A 25,437-nucleotide genomic window follows, 5' to 3' on the forward strand; every position below is an offset into this window, starting at 1 on the left:
AGTTGTGGTTATTGACTGTGGAGGATATTTGAGGCCTAGTGTGCGCTCCGGTGCTACAGCCCTGACAAAGTGTTGGATGACAGGCAGGCACTTCCCACTGCATCTCTTCATGGCATTGTCTGTAGTTATCCTAGGTCTGACTCTTTTCATCTAGGCCCTCTGCATTCCCTTTTCACCTCTCCTTTTATTCACCAAACACTTCTCCCATTAAAGAGGCAACCTAAGAATAGTGGGAGCCACTACAAACAATCCACTGTCTCCTCACTTCTTGCTTATGAGCAGAATCTGACTCCAGATGACCTGTCTGATTCCACCTGTACCACTTTGGTGCACAGGAAAGAGGTGATTTTGGGTTAATTCCCTTCTGAAGACCAATAAACACCCATAAGTACCAATAAGGGGATCCTGTAACACCAGCTCCTTGAAGATGATGTAAAGAATTACTACAGAACATGAATTTTAAGATGCAGCTCCCTATATAGTACAAGAGTCTGATCTTGACTTAACATAAAGAGCATAACAGTGGCTACATCCTGGTTCTTTGTTTCAATTGCATACTGAACACAGGTGATAAAGTATTAATTGTATTTCTTCTCAAATTTGTTTACCAGTTTTTGACACTGGATAAATATCAGCTTTTTCACCTGTAGTGAGAGTACTGGCAGTAGGGCCAAATGAAGTACAGTCAAGACCAGCTGACTACTTACTTGCTAGGTTTTTTTATATCTCATTAAAAAATAATTCCATCCATACCAACCTGTAATTTTTATTATTATAGAATACAGTGATTTTTAGGCATTCAGTAAATATTTTCCTAAGTCCTGTTTTGAAAGTGATGTAGTTATTTAAGGTGCTTATACGTGGGGAAGATAACAGAGCTAGCTGTCAACACGATGAGCAGTGTGGTGCCGTGATGCAGAGATAAGAGGTTGGGCACCTGCTTTCAGGTGACCGTCAGGGCAGTGCTGAGCCTTGCCTATAGAACTCCATTTCTCACGGCTGTCTACAGTGTTTTGCCCTGAAGTGAACTGTTTGAAACTAGCTTGAGTTGTTACACAGAACAGATACACCTTTACCTTTCTAGATGTTAATAATTTCTGCAGAGCAAAACAGTGGATTATGTTCTTTAAAAGTGTTTTGGATGAAACAAGATATGAAGTGCCTACTGGCACTTTCAATCTCCTGTATGTGTTTAATATGCAATATAAAAAAGCAGCCCATTATTTATTTTTTAAGCTGGTATATTCAGATACAGCTGCTGCATAGAGCACCATATGCAAACATTACAGTTACGAAGTTATTAGCGTGCCAGAAGTACCAAAAGTGTGGCATACAGCCTGTGTTTCGGCTACGTTTGTCTTCCAAGTTACAAAAGCCAAAACCAGACATCATTTGATACTTAGTGCTTAGTGCAGCCCTGCAAAAAACTTGCATTAAGTCATGCAACTATTCACCTTGTAGTCTGCATTTACATTTTAGAAGACTGTAAAAGAATGTAAGACTTAACTCTTAAATTTATTACCCGAGTCCAAAGAGGTAGGATGATCTTACTTTAGAGAGCTTTGCATTTGCCTCAGTTCAGCAATATGAAATGCACTCGGCTCTACTTGTTAATGAAGCCAACGGTGACTTACTAGCATCACTCCCAATAAAGGTTATTAGTGCATATTTTGAAACATAGAACTCAGGTTTATTTTATAACATTGTCCTCAAATAAAGCGCAGCTCTGTTTGTACTGCTTGAAAAAGACATTTCTTGATAATGAAAATGCTGAAAACAATTATTTTGAGAAAGATGAAAATTCACTCTCATTCTCTCTTCTTGGTAGTAAAGATTTTTTCTCTATGAAAGACTGATTGTTTTTTTACTATACAAAATTGTTCACTGTATGTCAACAGGCTCGCTTACCAAAGCCCATGCCAAAACCAGTTCGGCAGAGGCAAAAAAAGACGGAAGGTGACGAATACACGTGTCAAAACAACGCCTGTACTGGGATGACAGGCAAACAAGTCCAATATGAAGAAAAGCCAAGTAAATTAAACAGGATGCTACACCACACACAGCCTCAGCAGGTGAGGATTTGGGCATTGCAGTAATGCAAGCTATCCTGGGAGTGAGTCTGCTCTGTTTGCTCAGTATCTCTTTTGGGATGGGCAAGGAAGGAAATTGCTTGAAAAAAGCCTGGAGTTATGTCACAAACTCTAGAAGTTGGTATATGTGTACCAGCATGTATCAATTCACATGTAAACTGAAGTTTCTTGGACAGCCTGGGTGAGAAGTGCAAATGGGGCACTCTCCTTACCTGTCTGAAACCTGACAGGTTCAAGTATTGGAATGGTACACACTATGATTTTGAATGTTACTGAATTCTTTCCAGCATGCAGAATTACTGTCTGTACATCAACAGGGTCACTTATTAAAGCCTTCTTCGAAACCAGCACAACAGCAGGAAGTCAGGGTGAGAGAGGAGGAGTCTGACTGTCTCAGGAGGCCCCACAGTCGGGTCACACGCCAGCAGTGCCAGGCTCAAGAGAAGCCACTTCAGTGTTACACAACAATTCAGGAGCCTGACCACCCACAAAAGGTGAGGCTTTTGGTGTTACCCTAGAATGTCATGACAGCCTATGAGAGGAAGATCAGCTGTTCTAAAAATAAGTTTAAAAAAATCCCCACAGCCACAGATGACCACAAAGCCTAAACTGAATATATAGGCAAACTAGATTTTTGCCACAAAAGTCAAAGGTTTGTGTATAGTTCTTTGGTCATATTATTAGCGAACTACCACTTGTTTTTTCTGTAGTTGGTCGTAAGGCACTGCACTTCAAGTACTGCACCAGTGTGCAGAGAAAAGCATTGGGAAATGACAATCTCCCTTTGTCCGTCCTGTTGTTTTCTTGGTAGAAACTTACTCCAGTAGTTTCCTTTTCTATGTAGTAGAAAACTTCACAGCACTCTGTAATTAAAAAAGTTCTTAAAGTCTGACTTTTTAATCTGAGGATTTTAGTAGTTAACTAACTCACTTCAAATATTATTGTTAATTTACTGCATTAAAAGGTTGAATGAATGTATTCAGTCTTAGTCTTCAACTGTACTTGAAAAAACTTACGGAAGTCAAGGTTTTAGTAAAAATAATGCAGAATAGAGTACATCTTGGTAATCACACTGTGCTCCTTTTCTGTGGAGTTCAAGTACATTTTAACAAAGATTCTACTCTGTTTTACTTTCATATAGAAAAACAACTTGTTAAATTAGGACAATTTGTAATAAGCACAGAAATGCAACTTCAAAGATAGCTTTATTATTAATCCAAAATTCTTTGCTTCAAGCAGTCTGCTGATCACTGCCTGGAGACTCCAGTACAAGCTAGGAGAGTGAAGCAGAAAAAGCACAGCTGTACCTGAGAGCATCAGGCAGTTAAGTGGTGAGCAGAACAACTTTTGGAGATGTTTTGGCTGCTAGCAAGGTAGATTCTGAAAAGTCTCTGGGGCCCTAACACACAGTGACTCAAAGTAACAGATACAACTTTGTAACACACAGATACTCCTGTAGCTATTTCCTAGTCCTCAAATGTAGAATTTAAGAGATATTAGCAAAAAAAAAGGCAGCAAATCTTTCTCTCAAAGCTTCTCCCTCCTTTTAATTTGTTTAAAAGCTACTTTAGTCCTAAGGAAGAAGCAGATAAGAGCCACATTTAAGTTTCCAACATGCCAAAGAAAAAGAAATGAGCTGTTACTTGAACAACTTCCCTGTTACTTGAACAGCAAGCACACAGTATGGAGTGTAGATCTTGACACTGGAGAGTAACTTGGGGATTTGTGTGTCCCCCCTTTTTGTGGGAGGAAGGAAAAGGACCTTTTAACAGAAATTGGACCAGTCATTGGGCTAGTATGTAATTATATTTGTATTTTGATTTAGTCTTTCTAAAGGAAAAGCCACTGTTGCAATATGATTAATAATGCTGCACCTATGTAGAAGAGTTCTGTGGTACCCACTGAACATTATGCCTAAGAGGAGAGAATTAAAAGTGGATGTAAGGTAATGTTTAAGATATTCAAATGAGAAACTGAAGAAAGAAGAGGAGGCAGGATTGTATTAATTTAATTTTGCAGACTTCCCCTCAGTTCCTTTCACTTAATTTAGGAGAGTGGTAAAGGAAAGATATATAGGAAATGTTAGAGTACTGAGGTTATGAAAATTAAGGATTCTTCAGGCGCAAAGGAGGAAGAGAAACAATGGTTCATGCAGGAACTAGAGTGGCGAGAGTCTGTCAAGCGTTCTTCTGAGATCAATTCCAAACACTTCCATTAGGCAACTGCTTGGAATAGTAAACTGCAGGCATCTCACTGTGCAACACTGGGATGGGATCACTACCCTGTTGCCATTAACAGCCAATGCAGTTAAAAGGTCTGAGTACAGAACTTGAAGGAAAAGTTCTCGTTCTCCCTGGTTTATCTTTGGGGGAAGTACATTCAGGTAAATGCAACAGACCCGGGGGCAACAGAAGAATGAGTGGGTTGGCTTAGTAAGATACTGCTGGAACCAGTCCAGGTATAAATTAAACTGAGAAACATTTCTGTGCTGAAAGGGGAACACCTGACTGAGAAGAGTAGGACAAGAGGGGTAGGACGCTTGTGAGAGATGGGACAACTGACAGCTGGAAAGATCGTGAGGAAGACAGAAGTAACACCTAGAAAATAATCCTGAAACAAAAGTTAGAGAAGAAAAAAAACTATGAGCAGCCTTTATGTTGGACGTAAAAATTTCTATCTGATGGGGCCTGTATTTCACTAAAAGAAAACAAACAGATATACTGGCACTAATTAGAAAAATAAATGAAACAGGGAGACAGGAAATTTCTGTTGGAGAAATACAATTTAGGTTATGAATTTTCACCAAGAAAACTACATTGTTAGGGTTGAAAGGAAGTGGGGTATATTGCCATAAATTAACATATTGTGAATGGGATCACAGACAGGAAACAAAAGCTGAAAATTTTTCTAAGGGACAGTGGAAAATATGGTTTGGGGATTCCTTTAAGTGATGGAGATCAAAAAGGTAAGCCAAGGATGATACTGCTTCTGAAGACCTAAAAACCTCCCACACCACCCTATCCAGGCAGGACAAAACCCACATTTATATTTACACTATCTGTGATGAATCAGGGGACCTTTAGCTTCACTAGGAAATGGAAAAACATATACAATTAAAACAGTCAGTCAAACTTCAGAGTAATGTCTGGGTTCTCCAGGCTAAAACTTTATTAGAACACACACTTTAAGGACTTATATAGGACTATATAATACTATAAGGACTTACAAGCGAGTTACAGAATTTCAGTTGTTGACTGCAGTAATAAATACAGTCTATATCTCTTTAGAAGGCGTAATCATACCTAGTGTTACACTTAATATACAATATACTTGCAAATTCTGAGTTCAGACTTTGCAAGAATTGCATTGCTTTCTCTAGGATAACTTAATACGTAGATGACATCTTTGTCTGTCTTACTAATATCTCACTTATTTAATACTAAGTTTATTATTACTATTGTTTTTTCCTGCAGAAAGACACTGCAAGAGAATTACCACCATTCAACCCCCAAGTGATACTCTCAGAACGCAAAAAGAAACATGATCAACTCTTAACCACAGACCATTCAGCATCACTGCAAGAAACTGATTCTGACATGACTAGGCCTTCTCTATCTATTATATTTCAGCTTGCGTTTACTGACAAAACATACCCCTACAGTATAGCTATACTTGTACTTCTGCTTCTAATATTACTTTCCTTGTATTTTCTTTGATGTCCCTGTTTCCATGTCTTCAGTCAAAGTGCAGCAGTGTCCCCATCACACAGATTTTTCTCAGAGTTTCTTCAGTGAAGATTTCAGCGTCAGTGGCTTGGAAAAGATTTTTTTAAATGCTGTCAATACATATATTTTAAAGGCAAGTTCTCTCTTAACCTCTCCACGTCTGTACTCAGCAGTTACATGTACACTAAACTATTGTACGAGGCTGTCTTGTGTCACCAATGTTGGGATTTATTATTTTTTTTTAAACTGGAACTTTGCTACAGCAACATTAAAGTATCATAAAGTACAATGAGGTGTGATATCTAATTATTCCAGCACTATTATGTTGATGAGTGGTTTGTAGCATCTTTGTACAGCTTCAGAAATCGTTTATTTAAATACTGATGGATTAAGTCAATGGGAATTTAAAATTTTCTTCTCTTTATTCCAGTGTGTAAAGGGAAGATAGTAGCCACAAACTCCTTATTTTAAAATAGACTTTGCTACAGTTTTTGCCTTTATCTAAGTTGCCACACACTAGTTAGTTCAATCACTCATTTTCATTGGATTTCCTTACCTTATTACAATACGGACATTCACCAAAGATGACATTAAAACTTTGTCTGCTGGAAGGAAGACTTTGTAGCCACTGCAACACAAGAAAGTGGATTAAAATTCACGCATGATCTATTATCAGGAGGAGTCTTTTCAGAGTGCATTTGATCAACATCTGACATGGTGTGTGTCAGGTCAGAGCCTGTGCAAGCACACAGTGACACAGGTTCCTTTCCATAGAGAGTTTATTTAGGAATTGCAGGTTAGAAGACAATAGGAAGCACAGTGACTGTTGTAGTGCTCCTTAAAGGATTTTGCTTCATCTGAAATGTAAGTGGGCAACGCTTCTTTTCTAGAATCTGTGAGTTAGTGAGGAAGTCTGTCCCACTAATTACCTCATAGAGACAAGCCTGGTGAAAAGGTTGTCCACAGCGCGGATCATCACACACTTGATCTGGAGTAGCGCCGTTGAGGCGATAGGCATAGCAGATCCCACAGTCCTTAGCAAAATCCTTGAAACACAACATGTGTTAGCTTAGAGTGCAACTGCAAGGAGGAAACAGGGCTGGTAAACACGTTCATCTCTTTGTCTTTGCTTTTTTCAGTTTTTGTTACTTAGAATTACTAAATGTTTTTGCCTTCAATAAATACATTTGCACCACTCTGGTATGAAGAGTGAGTTTATTGCCCAGATGCACAAGACTCTGCAAGGTTGTATTTTCTCCTTTCACTGAATTAGGTCTAGTCTGACAACCATTTTCGTACTCTTGGGCCACACTGTTTCTTTTTTATTACACAATTTTTTGTCATCGCATTGGGACATCAGACACAAGACCCCACAGTCAGATACTAATTTAAAAACTTCACAAGTGAAAGCAAAGCTAGTAATCCAGTGTTACAGCATTGTCAAAAATTAATTCCAAGTTTGTTTGAAATGCAGCAGTATTTGTACGGCCTCTTGTCCCCTCTAAGCAGCTCTACCTAATTAGAACTTAAGTCATCAACATCCATAACAGAATGTTTGCATTTTCCACATCTCATTAGCTACTCTGGAACTTCCTCTTTCCCTTTTAATAGCAAAGCCTGTTATTAATCGCCTTACTGCTATGAAGGCCACAGGAAAGTGTGCACCTCTAATCAAAGGTTAACAAGCTCTGACAATTGTTGCTTGAAGTTCAGAAGTCCCTATGACAATATATTAATCCAATTACCTCTCTTCTAAGTCTCTTGTTTTTGCTGGCAGTTATAAACTGACGGCTCAAATTTTACTTACTGAGAAATAACAACTGATCATTAACAAAAAGCAACTTACACTTTTTTCTAACACAGAACAAGATGGAAAATCAATTTCTAAGAGGTCTTTCAAGTTTTGTAATAAACCAATTTCTGGATCCCTGCAGGTGGGAGAGAGGGAAAAAAGAGTCAACACTAAGAATGGCAAATACCATTTCAGTTTCAAATTTGTATTACTAAAGATGCTTACCATGAGTGCATGTTGTTGTTCAGCTTAATTCTCAAAGGGTTAACCACTGCAAACAATGGGCATAAATAATTACATCATCTTTAGAAGCCCCTTTACTCCCCCACCCAATCTGACTTTATATTTCAGCAATGAAGGGGGAAGGCTGGGATTGTGTTTTTTAAAATTATTCAAAGTACCTCAGTCAGCAACTGCTCTTAGCTTTTAGTTTTTGAAATTCATTAATACTAAAATATACTGTTGAAGATTTGATCTTATTTACCTTAAAAAGTTGGTAAACAGCTGTGGGACATGGAGTAAAAGACTTTACTATATATGTCCTTAGTGTTCGGAAATATTTAAGTTTTAATTAAAAAAAAAAAAAAAAAAGAAAATTATGCCAAAATATAAACACAATTGGATTCCCTCCAAACTGTGCAAGAAAGGTACTGGAAAAAAGCATCCCTCACAGAGGAAACCAGCATGCCATGGATTTAGACTGTTAAAAACCCCAAGATCTGCTGTGTAAAACTCCGCTGCACACATACCCTGGCAGAGCCAGGAATTAAGCTAAGTAAAATTTACTCCAGGAGTCTGACCTAGCTTACACCAGTATCTGTTCACCAGAGACAGCTTCTAGAAGAAACAAAGAGCGTAGATCTGCTGCCATACCATGGTCTGCTCCAAGAAAATAACACTCAGGAAGCATGTTTGGATGCCGAGGATCCACCTCTACGTTCACTGAGACATTGTTGCCTATGAAGAGGAAGCACATCAGTCACTGGGGAAGCTTTTCTTCGCAGTCAAGTATTTAAAAACAGAAACATTAACCTTTTTTAAAAGCAGTTTTAAATTGGCTAATTCAGGCTGGTTTTCATTACAACATCATTAAAAACTGGGTAGGTATTCAAATTAGTGTACAAAATATCAGTATATATTAAATATTTAAATTCCAATGGACTGTAATTAAAAATAGCAACTGATTAAAAAAACCTGCCAGTCTTGCATTTTTTTAAGGCTAGTCTTAACACTTCCACTTATTTCTGAATAATCAAAGTCAAGCTAGATGACATAATTCATTTGAAATCTTAGTGAAATTTTAAAGGTAGTAGAGTTGTTAATTCCTCATTAACTCTTACAATCCTAAAGTAAAGCATAAATACAATATTAACCAGTAAAATTCAGTCCCCTCCACAGTGTATTCCTGGACTGAGCAAATAGTGGTATGTTTTTGAAGTAGCAAATATTGTTATTTTACAAGAAACCCCATCACCCTCCTAGGGTCTGCTATTCACAAGGGATAAGCAGCTCAGAAGTGTTCTGGATCCAGGTTAAAGACCTCACAGCAAATTCTCTTCTAAATAAAAACAGGGGAAACGCAACATTTTTTTGTAAATAAGAGGTATGTTAGGCTTGCTCTCCTAGAAGAAATTGGAATGAATGAAATGAAAGTTGTCTGTGACTGACAACAAAGGGCTAAAAGCCTCATCCTGCCTTCTCCTGATGTAATGTGAGGCACTATTTGAGGCTTTTCTTTCCTTTTCATGGGTCTGTGTCAAAGTGCAGCAGGGCTAAGATAAAGCCACCCTGGCTGCATGTGCGCACACACACACACACACACACTTGAGTGTTGTCCGACCCACATCATTCGGTTCCTGAACTTTTTCTGTCCCTCTCTCCATCCACAATGAAGGAGAAGTCTTGGCACCTCACTAGCCCCTTTTCTTTTTCATGCTGCAGGCAATCAGTCTTACCACTGGTTTCAGTGACAATTTAGGTCTACTTTGGTCCACTGTATGTTCTCAGATTTCCACAATATGCTATTGGTATTTTGGATTTGAGCTAAAAAGCCGAACTCTTCTTTCAAAGATAACAATTCCCCCTGTATTTCTAACATCTGACAGTGGCAAGTTTCTCCTTTGCAATTACAAGACTGCTTATCCTATACATATTAAGACTTTAAAATGCCAGACACCAGCATATGATTTAAGGTACTTTTTCAGATGGTTAACACTGTAAGCCTTTTAATTTCCTCTCTTCTATTTCTTTGTCCTTTCCACTGCCTTTTTTAATCCCCTTCTCTCCCTTTTGATTGCACACTAATATTCCTTTTACTCTTCCAGGACAGGATCAATCTAAAGTAATAGTCTGGTAAAAAATCTGGAATTTGTGAACGAGATAAGGGCTTCATCTAAGCGAATTTTTTACAAATACTGATTTTTCTAGTTATCTAGTTAGTTTTTGACAGTTACATGTTCGTAATTTACAAATACACACTATTTTCCTGCAGCAACTTTCATTTTATGTAACACCATAAAGTTGTAATTAATTTCCTAAACAGGTTAAATATTCTGTGGAAGGTTTTTTTTTTTTCATACACAAAACAAAGAGAATTGTGTCTTAGTGGTTTTAAGTGCTACCTTTCGTTTTCCATCTGATGGATAAGTAAAGCAAAACATCACCCCAAGTTTTACTTATCAAACCCACTTTATTCCTTCTAATCTGTTCATACCTATTGCAATTCTTCTTGTTGTAGCACTCCGTGTGGGATTTTCCGGCTCAAGCACCCATGTCTTCCTATCAATTTCATCCATGGCATCCCAGAATTCTTTCAGCGATTCTAATGCTGCCAGGAACTGATTATAAATGTCCGTTAAGGAGTTCTACGAAAAAAAGAAATTTAAATAACTTGTATTTAATTTCTACCTACAGCCACACAGAAGATTTAAAAAGAAACTGTAGGTAATTTAAGAAGTATTAAAATCTAGTGTGTATCTAGTTGTATCATGGTAACATAAAATACTGAACCTCACAGTTTTTTTAATTGAAACAACACAAGTACAGAATAGCTCTGTCCTGAGTTTAAATAAGTTCCCTAATCCTGGTAGTTCCAACATGTGATACAGGTAAATCATACATGGATTTATTTGATAGTGTTTTACACTCCTTTTCAGAAAACTTTTCTGAAAACTGGTAACTATTAATTTCCATTGTAATTTGCAACTACCCCACTGTATAATTAAAAATCATCATCATCTACTATTAAATTTCTAACATTCTGATACTCTTGTCTCCTTCAGCTGAGCAGTGGTACCAGCATAAATACACAGAAATGCCCACATAACTGAAGTAGCTTATTTATTTTTAAAAACCTCTAAGAAGTATAGCCTAACAATTTCATAATTACCTCAAAATTAAGCAGTATAAAAACAGGTACTTAACATTCAATTTCAAGCCATGTAAGTACGGTAAGAGAAGAAGAAACCACCTAATAATCAGAGGATTACACTCAAGGGATTTCAGTATTTGAGAGTGGATTAGATGGAATCAGAAAAATGTCTCATTATACAGGACAATATACAGAACAGCACTGCAAAAGAAGTCTTATTAAAATCATCACTGAGTGTAAAAGTAACCATTTATACGGGGAAAGACTTCAAGTAGAGAAAACACTCTGCAGTTAACATCTTTCCAAATGCAGATGCCCAAGAAGGTACAAAACATGAATTTAAGGAGGTGAAAGGAGCTGAAGAATGCATGAGGAGGAACGACATGAGTTCTCTCTGGAGTAACACCCCATACATGTTTTGAGCCTGATGTCAGATGGAATCAGTGGAGGAAATGGGATGTGTTAGAAGAAGACAAGGAAGAGAGTAAGGAGCCATTAGAACGTGGCTTCATGTGGAAGGATGAAGCTATGACAGGAACACAGTGAAGGCGTCAAGAAACTAGACAAGGGTAGTAGGGAAGGGAAATGAAGGTTGGGGAGAGTGTTTTGGAGACACACTCTTGCCAAATAACTTGTTTCCTCAAATTATTTGATACTGGGAAACGCAAGAGTAGAAAGATAGGAATCATTCAAGAGCACCAGAGGGTATTTGGAAATCTTTTACACAGAACACAATTGAACAATGAATGCAAGGGCAAAAAGCAGAGAGAGCAGGAGAGAACTGACAAAATATGGATAAAGAGATGGTAAAGCAGTTTTGAAAACCAAAAAGATACCAAAAAGATTTCAAATATCTTTTGGCCTGGTAACAAGTTCTCAGGGTCAATAAGAAAAGGCAAAGCAAAGCAAGCAGTTCTTAAAGAGGTATTTTTCTATCAATAACACAAAATATACACGGAATGGATTCCTTTAAGCTTTAGTAATCATGTTCTTCATTTCTCACTGGACAAAAAGAAGCAAATTATATTAACATTCTCAGATGAAATAATATGATTTTTGTATGTAATAAGTTGTTATATTTTACACATACATATTTTAGAAACGGTGTAGCTCAGAAATAAAACACTACATTTTTTCCTGCTGTTATTAAATTATATTAAAGTAGGAAAGCACTTAAGCAGAAAAATGTGAATACTGCCAATCTCAAAATGTAACGCTTATTATCTTTAAAAGCATTTTGTTACTTTTATAATACCTGAAGTGATATAATAGTGTCAGTCACTTAACCACATCTTAGAGTATAATATCTTCATCTTAAGTACTATTATTTCCAGTATTTTAATAATTTTCACACAGTCCTGAAATGTGATCTTTTGTGCTCTGATGACACTTAAATTAATAGCATAATTTTCTGGTACTTGCAACAGTTGCTTTCCATTTTGATTTTTTACATTTTTCTATATCACATACAGATAAATCCTCTAATAATCATTTTTATCTTTATCTTTTGGGAATTCAAAGGGTTTCACTAGAAAAAAGAAACATCAAGGGATTATAACCCACAGATAAGTTTTTAAATCCTATTAATTTTAATACTAATTGTAATTTTTCAATGATGTTCCTTAAAAAGGTGGTTAAATCTTTTTTTTAATGCTCTGTTCATTTGATCTTATTTGCATGCTTCATTGATGTTGCCAGCTGTCTCCTGCTATATACATAAATGCATCTATAGCTATTTAAATACATCACATGCTTGTCATGCAAACCATGAAAACTGTAGCATTCCTTTTTATTTGATTAAGCAACTAATTTTTGGTCACTGCCCAACACTTTCAGAAGAGATAGCTCTCATGCTTTTTTTATCTATGCTACACCAAGCTAGTAATTAGTAATGTCAAATAGCACAAAATCTTTGTTTCTTGATCATCTTTGTACAAATGCACTAAAATTTGTATGAAACATGTCAAATACTCTTTGGAAAATAAGACACTGTTAATCCAAGATATCATCACTGGCTGCCTTGACTCTAAAATCCACTAGCAAAATCAAAGTGGTTACTCCAGCCTCTATCTGTTCAGTTTCTGTGCTCACCAGGCAAAACATCCATTAGAAAACCAAAGAACATGGTGGCAGTTTAATCTTTTACAACAACTTAAAACAAAATGAAGGTATTTTTAACGTATGACATAAACCTTGCACTTTATTTCTAACTGCTGAAGACACTGACATCAGCTGCCTGTAGGAGTAGTAATGATGAGGTAGCAGAGAAAATGAAATACCAGTGCTAGAATAGTCACAGAACCCAAGCATTTTGCACAAGTGGATGTCAAAGTCTTTTTAAACTTGATTAAACAGTACCTTTAACATTTTTTCTTTCCCCTGTGTTTTTCTTTTCCCACTGCAGGGGCTGGAAAGTTATCCCTCTGCAGCTGTGCTCCCTGATCCCAAGGCTGATTGTTACAGTCAGTGTAGGAGGCACTACTGAGGGTGTGCTCCAAGATGAAATGCTGCCCATGATTCTGACCAGACCTTTAACAAACCAACCAACCAACCATGGCATAGCTGGGTCAAAGAAGTTTCTAAGATGAGGAATGAAGAGTCCACCACTAGACAAGGTCAAAAAACTTTTACTGGTTTAGACTAATAAAACAGCCTAAGAGGAGATGTGATTAACTACTATTATCTAGGCTAGGGTAGCTGTACAAGATACCTAGAGCTAAAGCAGGTTGAAGGACCCACAAAAGTGAGTTAGTACAGATCAGCAGCCAAGTTCCTCTCCAGTGCAGCACTGAGGTCCCGAGAAAGCCTGATAGTACTAGGACACCTCATGACCTCCATATGAGAGCTTGGAATGTTTATGACAAAGATATGCTGCACAATTTAAGCATCTCCTTCCCTTCCGCTCTCTCTAATGACCATCACAGCAACTGAGCAGCCCTAAAACATTATTGAGTTTATCATCATTTTCATATGGAAAAATAAGAGAACTGAGAAAATGTTTAGAGTACTTAGCTTGAGATGCCTTCAGCTCGCTTTAAGAGGATTGTTTTTATTGGAGCATCACCTCCCATGACCACAGTCATAACTTTAAACACTCAATATTTTTTCACATTTTTAAAATCTTAAGTTGTGAGGGTAAAAACCAAAGAATACAACTAGTGCTGACTTGTGAAAAGGCACTGTAAGTAACTTTCAGTACAGATAGCTTTACCTCTCAACAAAGCCTCAAAGTCCTAGTTTTTCCAGGCTCTATGAGGCAAAAAATTGATATACACTGATACAAGTTATACTAACACAGTCCATTGGACTGAACAGCAATTTAATGTTAATTTGGAGGGCTGTGAATCTGTGATCTTAACTTCTGAAAAGAGGTGTTTGTAGAGATTGGGTTAAATTGGTTATTTTACAGGAAAACAGATGCATAAACATACCAACTTTGATGAGTCCCCAACAATTAGATGCAACTTTGACCCAAATGTTACTTTTGTGCTATCGGACTGTATGTATCCTCCAGTCATTTCAACAACTGGTAGGAAACAGAACAGTTACTTTGGTCAGTGAAAATCAGATATTCTGGACCTATCTGTTTCTGAGGGGAACAGACCTTCTCTTCTAGCAGGAAAGAGGCTCCTGTAGGTTTGCAACATTTTTGTTTCCATTTCTGTCCTCTGCATTCTCATTCTATGTCATCACTGGTAGTTACTCATTTAAATTATTTCTTTTTTTTTTACTTGATTCAAACACTTTCCCAAGTTCACCCCTATTTACATACACTGTTTCATTCAATTAAATGAATAAGGAAGAATGGAAAAAAAAGTCACTCTACTCTTGGTTTTTAATTTCTAGAGCCACAGAAGCTGGAAAGAATTAAAAAAAAAAGTCTAGAGTCTGCCCCTGCCATAAAATCCATGAACCTTTCAGCAACTTTTAAGGAGTGCTATATGCCTATGTGGTTCTTCTGTCAAATTTCAAACACCTGCTCCAGGTGCCGTTGAAGTAAATATTAATCAAATTGTTCTAATTAGGAAAAATACAGCACAGTTTACTTTTTCTTTTAAACATAAATCTTTAATCTTTATTCTAAGATTTTTTTTTTGCTAAAATTCTTCCTAGCTCAAAATTTGCTTGTCCAAAATTAATACTGCAAAGCCTTGTAATGGAAAAGGTAAAGTAACCTAAACTATAGATGCTGTTACATGCTTACCCATTACTTATTCATAGATAGGATACAATTTAATAAAGTGAACAGTTGTTGAATGGAAAAGGATCACCTGTATCATCTAAATAATTTATGATTCTTTAGATACGTTTAGAAACTTTGTTTCTCATGAGCAGTACTTTAGTAACAATTTTCCCTCTCCTTAGCACAAATCAAACTGAGGCACAACTCTGAAATCTTTATAAAGTGTCTTGTCAACCATCTCCATTTATTTGTATTTCTAAATGTATATAAAGCTGTTGTCTGTGAGGCTCCTTCACTAAGAAAAAGCACAATTATGATGCATTTAACTGTTTTCATGAAAATAATCAAAGAATAATCTCATTCATACCACTGTAGCTTCTGAATCTTGTATTACTGTTTAATTGTTGGCTGGCTGCATGACCTCATTAGTCATTAATTTCCACTCTCATGACCTTCATGTAGCCAACCAGGTGGGCAGTGGTCAGTATAGAAACAATACCCTGATGTGAAGGCAGCAGAATATAGATGCACTGAAATTGCAGACCTAGGCTTCCAGGGTGTATGCTAAAATGTGGAGACAGCACATTTATCTAGTTATTTAGAAAAATAATATAACTGAAATAAGTAGATGTTCTTGCACTTGTCATTGAGAAGCACTCTGCATTTATTTGGCACTTACAACAGTAGCAGCAGCAGCATTGCCCTTGGTGCTGATTTCTTACTACTCTAAAACGTCTCCTCTGAGCCAGAATACACTGGCTGTTGCTGATCATGCTGTGAGACACCTGCACTGGCTACTAGGCTTGTCATGACGCACAAAACCCTACCATCTTCAGCTTGACATTGTGCAAGTTATAATTATTCATCCAAATGAATATGTCAGAGCAGCAGCAGCAGACCTCTCATCAGAGCAAAAGAAAAATACATCAAAACATTATCAACCCAGCAGGAAGACAGGGACCATAAGGAAAATTACCCATTTTTAATATGGATGCCATAAAGCCATGTCTATTATTATACAGAAGAAAAAAAAAACAAAAACACAAAAACCAGCCATCCAACAACCCCTCAAGTTTAAAGTCCAAATGCACTGAAAAGGACCTGAAATAGGCAACAGCACACACAGGGTGGGTGAAAAAAAAAAATCAATTACCTGAAATCTATTTATATTTTCTTTTTTCAGGAGTTTATATTCTAATAGTGCAATTGCATCATTTTAGTTAAGCCTTGTCAGTTCTTACACTGATGACCAATAAATAGTAAATTTTAAGACATATCAGTACCAAAACTTCATGTTTTATTTTTTTTTTACTAGAAAATAGGTATAGGGTGTCCTTTTTCCCTTTTAGGAATCAAATTTTTCAACCACTTGAGGACCTGCTAAAATCTGCTACCAGTGGTGTTTCAGCATTATCTAAGCTTAACCCTTATTTTACCATGGCATGAAGACTGCTCACTGCCATTATCTCCATACATTTGGACAACAAACAAAATTCATGCAGTTACTAGACACATTTTTTCCAGAAGTGTTAGGTTCATGCCACCCATACAGATAAGGTCACTTAAAAAATAAATAAACATGAAGGTTGTGCAACTAAAGCCTGTCTATCAGCAGAATGCACAGGTTGCTGGTATTTGTTTCAGTATTACAGCAGGCTATCTGCAGCTAGAATTAGAGTCTCATGATTGCAAAACGGAGTCTTCAGTCAAATACAAACATCTATTGTTCATGTTTTCAAATAGCCCAGAGCTAATTCTAACCGTAAAAAGCTTTTAAGATGTTCTGTATTAGAATGTCATATTTTTACCATTTGATTTCTACTTGGTTGTAGTGTCAATATTAATATATTCACTCCCATCTTGAACTTGTCAAAGAAGGCTGCTTCATATCATGTTTGTCAATATTTAATTAAATTAAAAAGTCCAACTAGTACCTTTAAAATTACTAACAGTAAACACAGAGAAGTAATGACTGTCAAGGATACGTGGAATGTTGTAAGATGAATCAGAAGAATGTAAAATTAATAATATACTATTAAAAGTATGTCTAACATTCAAGGCTAGAAAGAGTATTTGAAATCCTGCCTGACGTATATGGAATCCAGTACAGTTCAACAGAAAACCAGTATCTGTTTAAATTGCTCTAAACCATACCAGAGAATCACTAAAATTAGATATTAAACTAAATAAATTTTTCATTTGCAATGGTCCATTTTTGCAGTTGTTTTCCAAAGGGCTCATATTAGATGACCTGAGGTGACACACAAAACCTTGAGCTTCGCAGTCAAAATTATATGCCCATCTTAAAATGATTGTGATGCAACCTGTCAGCCATGTTTCACATGTAAATTTAGTACCATAAAGACAGACATTATTGATGGATAGAAATTGTTTCAAGAGTTTGAATTATGAAATACAATACTTTATTTAAAATCTATTTTGCTGAATTTAATGAAAGTAAACATCAACTATTTTCTAGAGATATCTAAGTGGTGACACTTAAATCCACTTAATGAAGTACATATGCTCTATTAACAACAAAACATACAAGAAACAATGCAAGAAGGACTAAAAAAAGACAATGGCTTTTGGTTCTTTATATTAACAATATCAGTTAAATGATGAAAACTGAATTCTATTAAGTACTTTCCTGTTGTTCTTTTGATAGTAACTGAAGAAGTTTTATTGTTATGAAAATGATATAGGATAAAAACCTGCCTTTTTTAATGTTTGTTAACCTTAGAGGGTGCCTCTTTTCTGTAATACAGTTATTTACTGTGCATATATTTTTCCAATACCACTCCTCAAGATATTTCAGCTGTATGAAAAGCTTAAGAAAAAAACCAGCCAGTACAAGTGCAAAGCATAGAACATGCAAGGTGCATCTATGGCAAGGGAAATATTTAAAACAAAATATGGAGTTCAGTATTATTACATTTATATAAGCATGTATAAAAGTAAAATGTATACAGAGGAAAAAAGCTGGAGTTAAAAAATAAAGTCTAACCTCTTATTGCCATCTACATTTTGCTCATGTATCTGTTATTAAAAAAGATGCACGGTATAGCAGTTTACCTGTGGCATCCAAGAAACAGCAAACTGAACAGGAAAATCCACAAGGCAATCTGGTGGTTCTGTTGGATACTGAGGGAGGGAAAGAAAATACAGTTGTCATTTTTTTAAGTGATTTTAAGTCAGACTGATACTCGGCTGCCAAATTTGATAACAAAATATAAGCACTTCAGGCATCTTGAGAACTTTGCTCTTAAAGGGAACAGTATGTAAAGCATTTTCAGTAATAGTTATGAATGTTAATTATCATTTAAAGAACTCTATGTGTAAACAGTTTTTTAAATATCAGTTCATTAGTAAAGGCAGGAGAATCAGTTTTCTCTGTCCAATGTTCACAAAGACACATTAAAAAAGAACTTAAGACAAAAAAGATTAAATACCTAAAAAACCAATATCCTCAGTTACCTCTACTGGATAGAGAAATGTAAAAATATAAATAAAATAAAATAGCCCTTTCATGAGACAAGAACTAATTTCCATTTTAACTAGAATATTTGCACTGATTTGCAACATTTTTTGTTTTGAAACTGAACATAATCAAAGTACATAGCTATTTAGAAAGAGATAAATGAACATACACTCAAAATTAAAATAGCTCCCTGTCCCTCATGCCAAATTAAAAGGTATCAATAAGGAAAAAAAAACAAACTAGTTGCTTTAAGAAAACTGAAGCTATAAAACTAAAAGTTTTGATGACTGCAAAAATAACCGAGTACTCTTTACACTAGTAAATCTATTGTATTGCTGCTCAACAGCCAATATGATGTCTGGAAAAAACCTGGTATCTTCTGAAAAATAAAGTAGCAAAGGAAAGAATCATCTACTTACAAGTAAACTGTACCCTTTCTAAGAGCGCCTTAAATTGTATTCATCTGAGAAGCTGTTTTCTTTAGTCCTAAACAACCTTTCAAATCCTACAAGGGATGTGCACAGCAATTTTATCGACATTGTATCAGTATTGCATCAACTGCCAACACAAGAAAACATTATACGGAATCTTACTGGGGACAGAGATGAAAAAGAGACCCAGTTTCCTCAGAGAATTAAAGAGCTTTACAACAAACAGGTGAAGTTTGGTTAAAGAGAACCAAAGAGACTTAAGACAAACAGGTGAAGTTTGGTTGTGCTGCTACCCATAACAATTGTCCATCCAAAGTAAACCTCTAGACATAAACACTGTCCTTATTTATCAGACATCTGGCAATCAATTTGTCCAATTTTTTAAATGTATCTTTATTTTATGTAAAAAATGTTATTCTACAGTAATTAGCTTCAAATTGTTCTCTATGGCAAAGAGCAAAAGACAGACATGGTCTCCCCAGAGCATTCACTCTTCATTACTTTGATTTTAATAATAATCTAGTGTATTTATGGATTTCACAGAAATTTGTTTAAACTTGCTTTTTAATGTGCCTTCATTTGTGGTGTCTGTTAGGTATCTATTTTCTGAAGACAATGTTACTATCTTGCACTTCACAGTTTCATCAAAATGGCAGCAGACAAGTTAAAAGAACAGCAGCAGAGCAAGTGAAACAACTAAATTGGACAGGAGGCAGTTACACTTACTGTAGGATTATTGTTCTTATATTGTAGGCATTGTAAAGGCTAGTGGTTTTGCACTGCAGGTATTACTTTTCATTAACTACTTCAGTGCTTGCAGAGAAATAAACTTGTTTTCAATATATGAGTATGCCTAGAACAAACTAAGGCAGGACAACCTTTTCCATAGGGTTGGTTTTAGAGCTACTTCATTTAAATTCCAGCAGCACTAGCCAACTATGTGTTTGCTGTCTTGCTAAGTAAATTCATTTTATGCAGTCTTCTGTAGGGTGCCTTTGAGTAAGTGCTTGCAAACTGATTTTATTAACTTTGTATTACTTCAAAAAAAAAAAACAACCCTAACCAAAACATAGCACCTTTCCCCCGCATTTTTAGTAAAATTTTCTTTAGGAGCACAATATTGTACTGTGCACTGGATAATTGCCCAAAACATGGCAACAAATAATTATGTTATTAGTTACATTAAAATATATGTCAGAAATAATCCTACTGTTCTTTATAACAATTTAAACCATTACTAAACAGAAGATTTATATTGTATTTTTGAGGATGCAGCTAATTTTATCTAATGTATTTTCATAACTGTTGGCAAATCATTCAAATAATTACCAAAGCATTTCAGTTACTATGTGCCATGCAAAATCTAGCAGTGGCCTATTTTAATTATTGAGACTCTGAAATGTCAAGAATCCAACACACTTTTCATGCAACACAAAATTAAATCTGATAAATAAAACCCAATGTACTTGGTTTTATACTTGCAAAGATGCATGCTTCATTTTCAGATAAATTCTCTAGTAATTTATTTAAATTGTGAATGGAAGATTTTTTGACATTTTTAATCAAATAAATCAGAAAACCATTTCATAAAATGTATCTGAGCATTAAACAATAGATCTCCTTACGAGGTTTAAGCATTATTTACAGAAGTCAAAATTGTGTAGCATGATTTGGCTAACATACTCAACTATGACATGACTATTCTCAATTCTTCCAGGTTTAAATTGGTCGCCCCAAGTTTCCTTGACACTTGACAAATGCAGTTTATATAGAGCAAGTGTTTAGAAAGGACAGCTCCTAACAGAAAGCACATTAAGACAAGGACAACAGGTGGAAACATTTAACAGTGCATTAAGGAAAAGTCCTCAAAATGTCCAAGCCTTATGAATGACAGCAAAGGAGTATTTAGGGGATTATCTCAATACACATGATAACCTTAAAAAGAGATTCCTAAATCACTTATTGAATAGTTTCTTCCTGAAAACATTGTCAGCAGGGTTATAAACTTCTTTCACTGTATGGCATCCACGAGGAAAAGGCTGAATAAATCCAGCTGCCAGAATACAGACAAGAACCAGCAATATGTGCTTGGGAGGAGAGGTTTAGCTCACATGTTAACCCTAATCAAAGAAACAGCATAACATAAAAAAGCATGCTTTTATTTAAGCATGTTATCAAAAGAAATCCCTTCAAAAAATACTTCAGCAAAGCCTTTTCAAATGTATTAGATATGTATATGAAGGAAAATCAAATCCCCATGTCACCAAAACCATGTTTCACATATAAATTTTCTCTTGTGGCAGGTTTAAATGCCTGACATGGTTTAAAAAGGACAAGCAATTATTGATCCTTCTCATCCTAACAATCACTTGAAAAAAAATAATAAATTGTTTACTTGTTACAACAGACAAGTTGTTAGCCTAGTCTCTTTACTACACTGTATCCTTGGCTGCTAGATGGTGCTTTCTTCTGCCATTAGGAGTCTCAGCTTCAGGCATTTTATTACTATAGAGAAAATGCACAAGTTTTTACAAGAACAGAAAACTGTAATTTTGATACCCCTTACAGTGCAGTGGTAAGTTAAGGCTAAACAGAACCAGCCAATGCATAAAGTATAACAGTGTTTGACTGTGGCAGCTGCTTCATAAGAAAGGGCACTGCACTTTTTTATTTCCAAGTACTTAAAATATTTTACTTCAGTCACCACAAAATCAAGAAAACACTTAGGGGCAACGGTCTGCACTTAATTTCTAGTGTCATACTAATTATGGGATAGCAGGTCCCTTATAAACAATGACAATACAGTCTGGTTACTCTCCTTACATGTTAAATAGATCGTAATTGTACTTCCTTATGTATTTTTTCCATCTGTGGAAATTCAGTAACGGATCAAGCAGCAAATTAATTATGCATTCATTACTCTGTGCATATAGGATAATTTTACTCTTTTTTTTAAAATCCACTGAATCAACCTCAGTTCCAAACAGTACATTTTCCACAGACTGCTTCTTCCACTCTAATGTAAAATTACCTTGTTCTATGTGAAATAAAGGAATATAGGATTCCATCAAGGTGAAATCTAACCTTACAATACCATGCCCACTCCTCATCCCTTCAAGATTAATACTCCAGGTGATGGACCAAAGATAGCCCCAAACAACAATATTTAGGCACTTTTTAATCCACTTTTTTTCACCTAGACTGATTTTCTGAAGACAGCAGCTATTATCATACAATTGTCATGATACATTCTGGATATTCATAGATTCTAGTAAGAGATTTATGCCTTGAGATGAGAAATTCTATTAAGAAACATTGTAATTTGAGTTCCATTCTAGAGTACCAGGAAGAATTAAAATGTTTCTGTTTCCTCACACACCATGGATTTGCTTTACAAGCACTGTCAAAATCAGCCATTTATGTAGACTAAAAGGAAGTAATCTAGCATAAGCAACTCACTTCTGTAGTAAGTTTTTTATAAATCTTTATATTTAATAGCTTTAACAGTAATACTTGCTAATGAAGCAACACAGCATCCTCCAATTCTTATTATATGCATAGTCTCTGGATGGAGGGATAATGAATGAAAGTCTCCCAGATGGCTTTGTCTGTAAGCCAGTAAAGTGTTTTTGATGTGATGCACAGTTGCATATGAAGATTCTTAAGATAACCATAATACAATGCCAATTTTAAATAGTTAAGGTCTGAAAACTCTACTACTTATATAAAAATTTCTCAAAAAACCTTCCACCATTATCTTGCAGAACAAATGCACAAACAAACAAACCAGCTCTATGAAATACTTTTCAATTAAGAAAAATTCATTTATTTTGAGGAACCCTTAAAATATTTTCTCCCACATAAATTCACCTTTGCATTTAACTTCAGAGTGATGAGATGCTGTCGACCACAAGAGTCTTCAGCTTTTAGCTTGATTGTGGTAAGACCAGTATCCACATATGCGACGCTGAAAGAGAAAAGAAAACTCTAACAGCATTGCAAGAAGTAGAGCTTCAAATGCCTGCAATACTCTTATTAGTCTGTTACAAATATTAATCAGAGGAAGTCCTATATGCCAACCATTTCTGTTGTTCTAGATTTACTGCTGCTAATACACCAGTCTACTGCTTAATGCAGTCATATATCTTGGGGTTATTTACAACGTGTGTCAAGGCTCATGCTGTGGTCAGTGAGCACTGTGTTTCAGTTTTCCATCAGTGGAACCTTTGACACACACAGCATGTTCCTGTCAGCCTCTACTTATGTACACATTAAACTTCCTGTCAAATCTTTGATCCATTTCTGCAGTTTCTCACTGTATGAGACTTTTATGCTCTCGATTTGCTTTTCTCTTCAATGAAGGTCTCTTTTATTATCAATATCATTATTGTGGAAAATTCAGTGGATATTGGTTCATATTCTGAAATTGATTTTCTGCAGAAAACAGTACCCAAACAGGTACAAAATGAGTTATTTATGGTGATTTGTCTTTGTTTAATGACAGTTTTACACAGTATACATGCACCCAAGCAAGTAGCAAGTACATACTAAAAGTAAGTAAGTTTTAAAACTTCTGACATAATCACTGACTCTTAAGATGCCACTGATTTGTATTTCCCACAACAATGAAGATGAATACAATTATAAAATACATTGTTCTCTAGAAATATATTCTGACAAGGAGCTTCAGCAACACGCCAAAAAGGTTCCAACTTCATATATTTACCAGTGAACCGGGCTTGTAGATATTTTGGCATTTTTACTATGTCATTCTTGCATAAAGATAAAAAGCAGTCCAAGATTGTTGTACAACTTAACACCTAGACTGATGGAAAGATCTATCAGAGTTGAAAGAAAGCATCTGCTTGCTGACCTAAGTAACATTATTTATTTTTTTTAACCATTACATACTAGCTCAGCCACTCAAGCCAGCAAGCTGGGAAAAATTGTTCTCTTTCAAGTGAAACGGGCAATGGAGTTGTAGAAGCCTGTACAAGAAAAAGCAGACATACACCATAGGGTGTGCATATTCCAAGGAAGGAAGTGAAAAGAAGAAAAAAGTATCTACATAAATGCCACTTGGCCTTAATACGAGGGAACTGAAAAATACAGATGAAAAAAGCAGCAGTGGTAGTAAGTCGGGTAGTAAGTCATGTTTAATGCAATATTAAATAGTCCAAGAGATTCCTGGGAGTATTTTGACACTCATTTTCTCCACAACAGTTGAGAGAAATACAAGTCTTGATGAAAGTGTAATTCAACTGTACTCAATTAAACTTGTTTTCTTTAGAAAGAAGCAGAGCATTCTTAATCCAACTGAAAAAAAAAAAAAAAAATTTGGTACTCCCATTTTGTTTCAACTTTACCTCAAAATTATATCACAGAGTTTTATAAAGATAAGAAGCCACCTATATCTCACCCTTCCATCTACCCTGGGGTGGGGAAATCCTAAACCAGCACCTAGAGCTACTACAATAAAATACAGAGCAATGTCCAAAACAAAGCACAACTGGTGCATCAATGTGCTGTTAGGTTTAAAAATAATTCTGACATCATCTCTTTGGACCACTTCACTCTTGAGGTGCCAGAAAGGTATGTATTATTTTAGTTTAAAATAAAACATCTTAGGAGTTCCTTACTCTATACTGGGTGGGAAGGAACAAGATTAAAAAATTGTTTTTATTTCCTAGATAGAAATGTACATATGTATCTTCACATTTATTTCTGAAATCCTTAGAAGTTCAGTACTTTAACAATTAGTTTAACAACCTGACAGCCTCTAACAAACATATATACATGTTTGCCTAGTTATGTAATTAAAATGTAAATATATGCACACTGTCATAATAAAAATATAGTCACAATATCATTATGTTCAATCATATTTGTAAAGAACCCTCACTTCAGTTTTATTGACAGTATAAATTAGACACTTCAGAAAAAATACGCAAGCATTTGGAAAAGGTGCTAAGAACACCAATAATGGCTACCAGTCTAGCATATGTACAGAGGAATATATCACAAAATTATTTTCAACTGTTGCCCATTATTCAATATTTAATGTACTTTTTGTTTTAGAATTCATAAAGTATATTTTAAAAACGCAATTTTCACTGAGCTTGGAGATAACAGAAAAACCTGTAAAAAGATGTAGATCCTCACTGTGCCACTACAATACAGACACATCTGGAAATTCTTATGACTTTTATTTAATTTCTACTTAAATAACTAGTTGCTAGTAGAAGACACACATTCAAGCTAAGCAACACAATACCCTTAAATTATTACATGTTACAAATGTAGTTAATTGAGGGTAACACAAATTATTGTGAGCACACAACAAGGCAGGATTCCCCTGGAAACGG

At 35.6% G+C, this 25,437-nt stretch overlaps 2 protein-coding genes across 5 annotated transcripts in view; one reads left to right on the forward strand and one right to left on the reverse strand.

The window, feature by feature from the left end:
* The window catches only part of VRK2 (VRK serine/threonine kinase 2), a 45,821-nt gene extending 39,717 nt beyond the window's left edge, over positions 1–6,104 (forward strand). For 2 of the 3 annotated variants that reach the window (XM_051613602.1, XM_051613604.1), the window contains 3 exons: positions 1,899–2,072; positions 2,408–2,584; positions 5,564–6,104. In XM_051613602.1, coding sequence (XP_051469562.1) covers positions 1,899–2,072; positions 2,408–2,584; positions 5,564–5,806 — 594 coding nt within the window. In that variant the 3' untranslated portion in view covers positions 5,807–6,104. Of the gene's footprint in view, positions 1–1,898; positions 2,073–2,407; positions 2,585–3,329; positions 3,422–5,563 lie in introns of all 3 variants that reach the window. The other variant, XM_051613603.1, reaches the window with a different exon arrangement.
* Positions 5,223–25,437, reverse strand: part of FANCL (FA complementation group L) — a 28,088-nt gene continuing 7,873 nt past the window's right edge. For both annotated transcript variants that reach the window (XM_051613605.1, XM_051613606.1), the window contains 9 exons: positions 22,943–23,039; positions 18,236–18,304; positions 10,321–10,471; positions 8,481–8,564; positions 7,833–7,878; positions 7,662–7,743; positions 6,745–6,861; positions 6,372–6,443; positions 5,223–5,902 (listed from right to left, as the gene is read on the reverse strand). In XM_051613605.1, coding sequence (XP_051469565.1) covers positions 5,867–5,902; positions 6,372–6,443; positions 6,745–6,861; positions 7,662–7,743; positions 7,833–7,878; positions 8,481–8,564; positions 10,321–10,471; positions 18,236–18,304; positions 22,943–23,039 — 754 coding nt within the window. In that variant the 3' untranslated portion in view covers positions 5,223–5,866. The remainder of the gene's footprint in view (positions 5,903–6,371; positions 6,444–6,744; positions 6,862–7,661; positions 7,744–7,832; positions 7,879–8,480; positions 8,565–10,320; positions 10,472–18,235; positions 18,305–22,942; positions 23,040–25,437) is intronic.

This window comes from Apus apus, chromosome 3 (assembly GCF_020740795.1).
Source record: "Apus apus isolate bApuApu2 chromosome 3, bApuApu2.pri.cur, whole genome shotgun sequence".
Taxonomy (NCBI): domain Eukaryota; kingdom Metazoa; phylum Chordata; class Aves; order Apodiformes; family Apodidae; genus Apus; species Apus apus.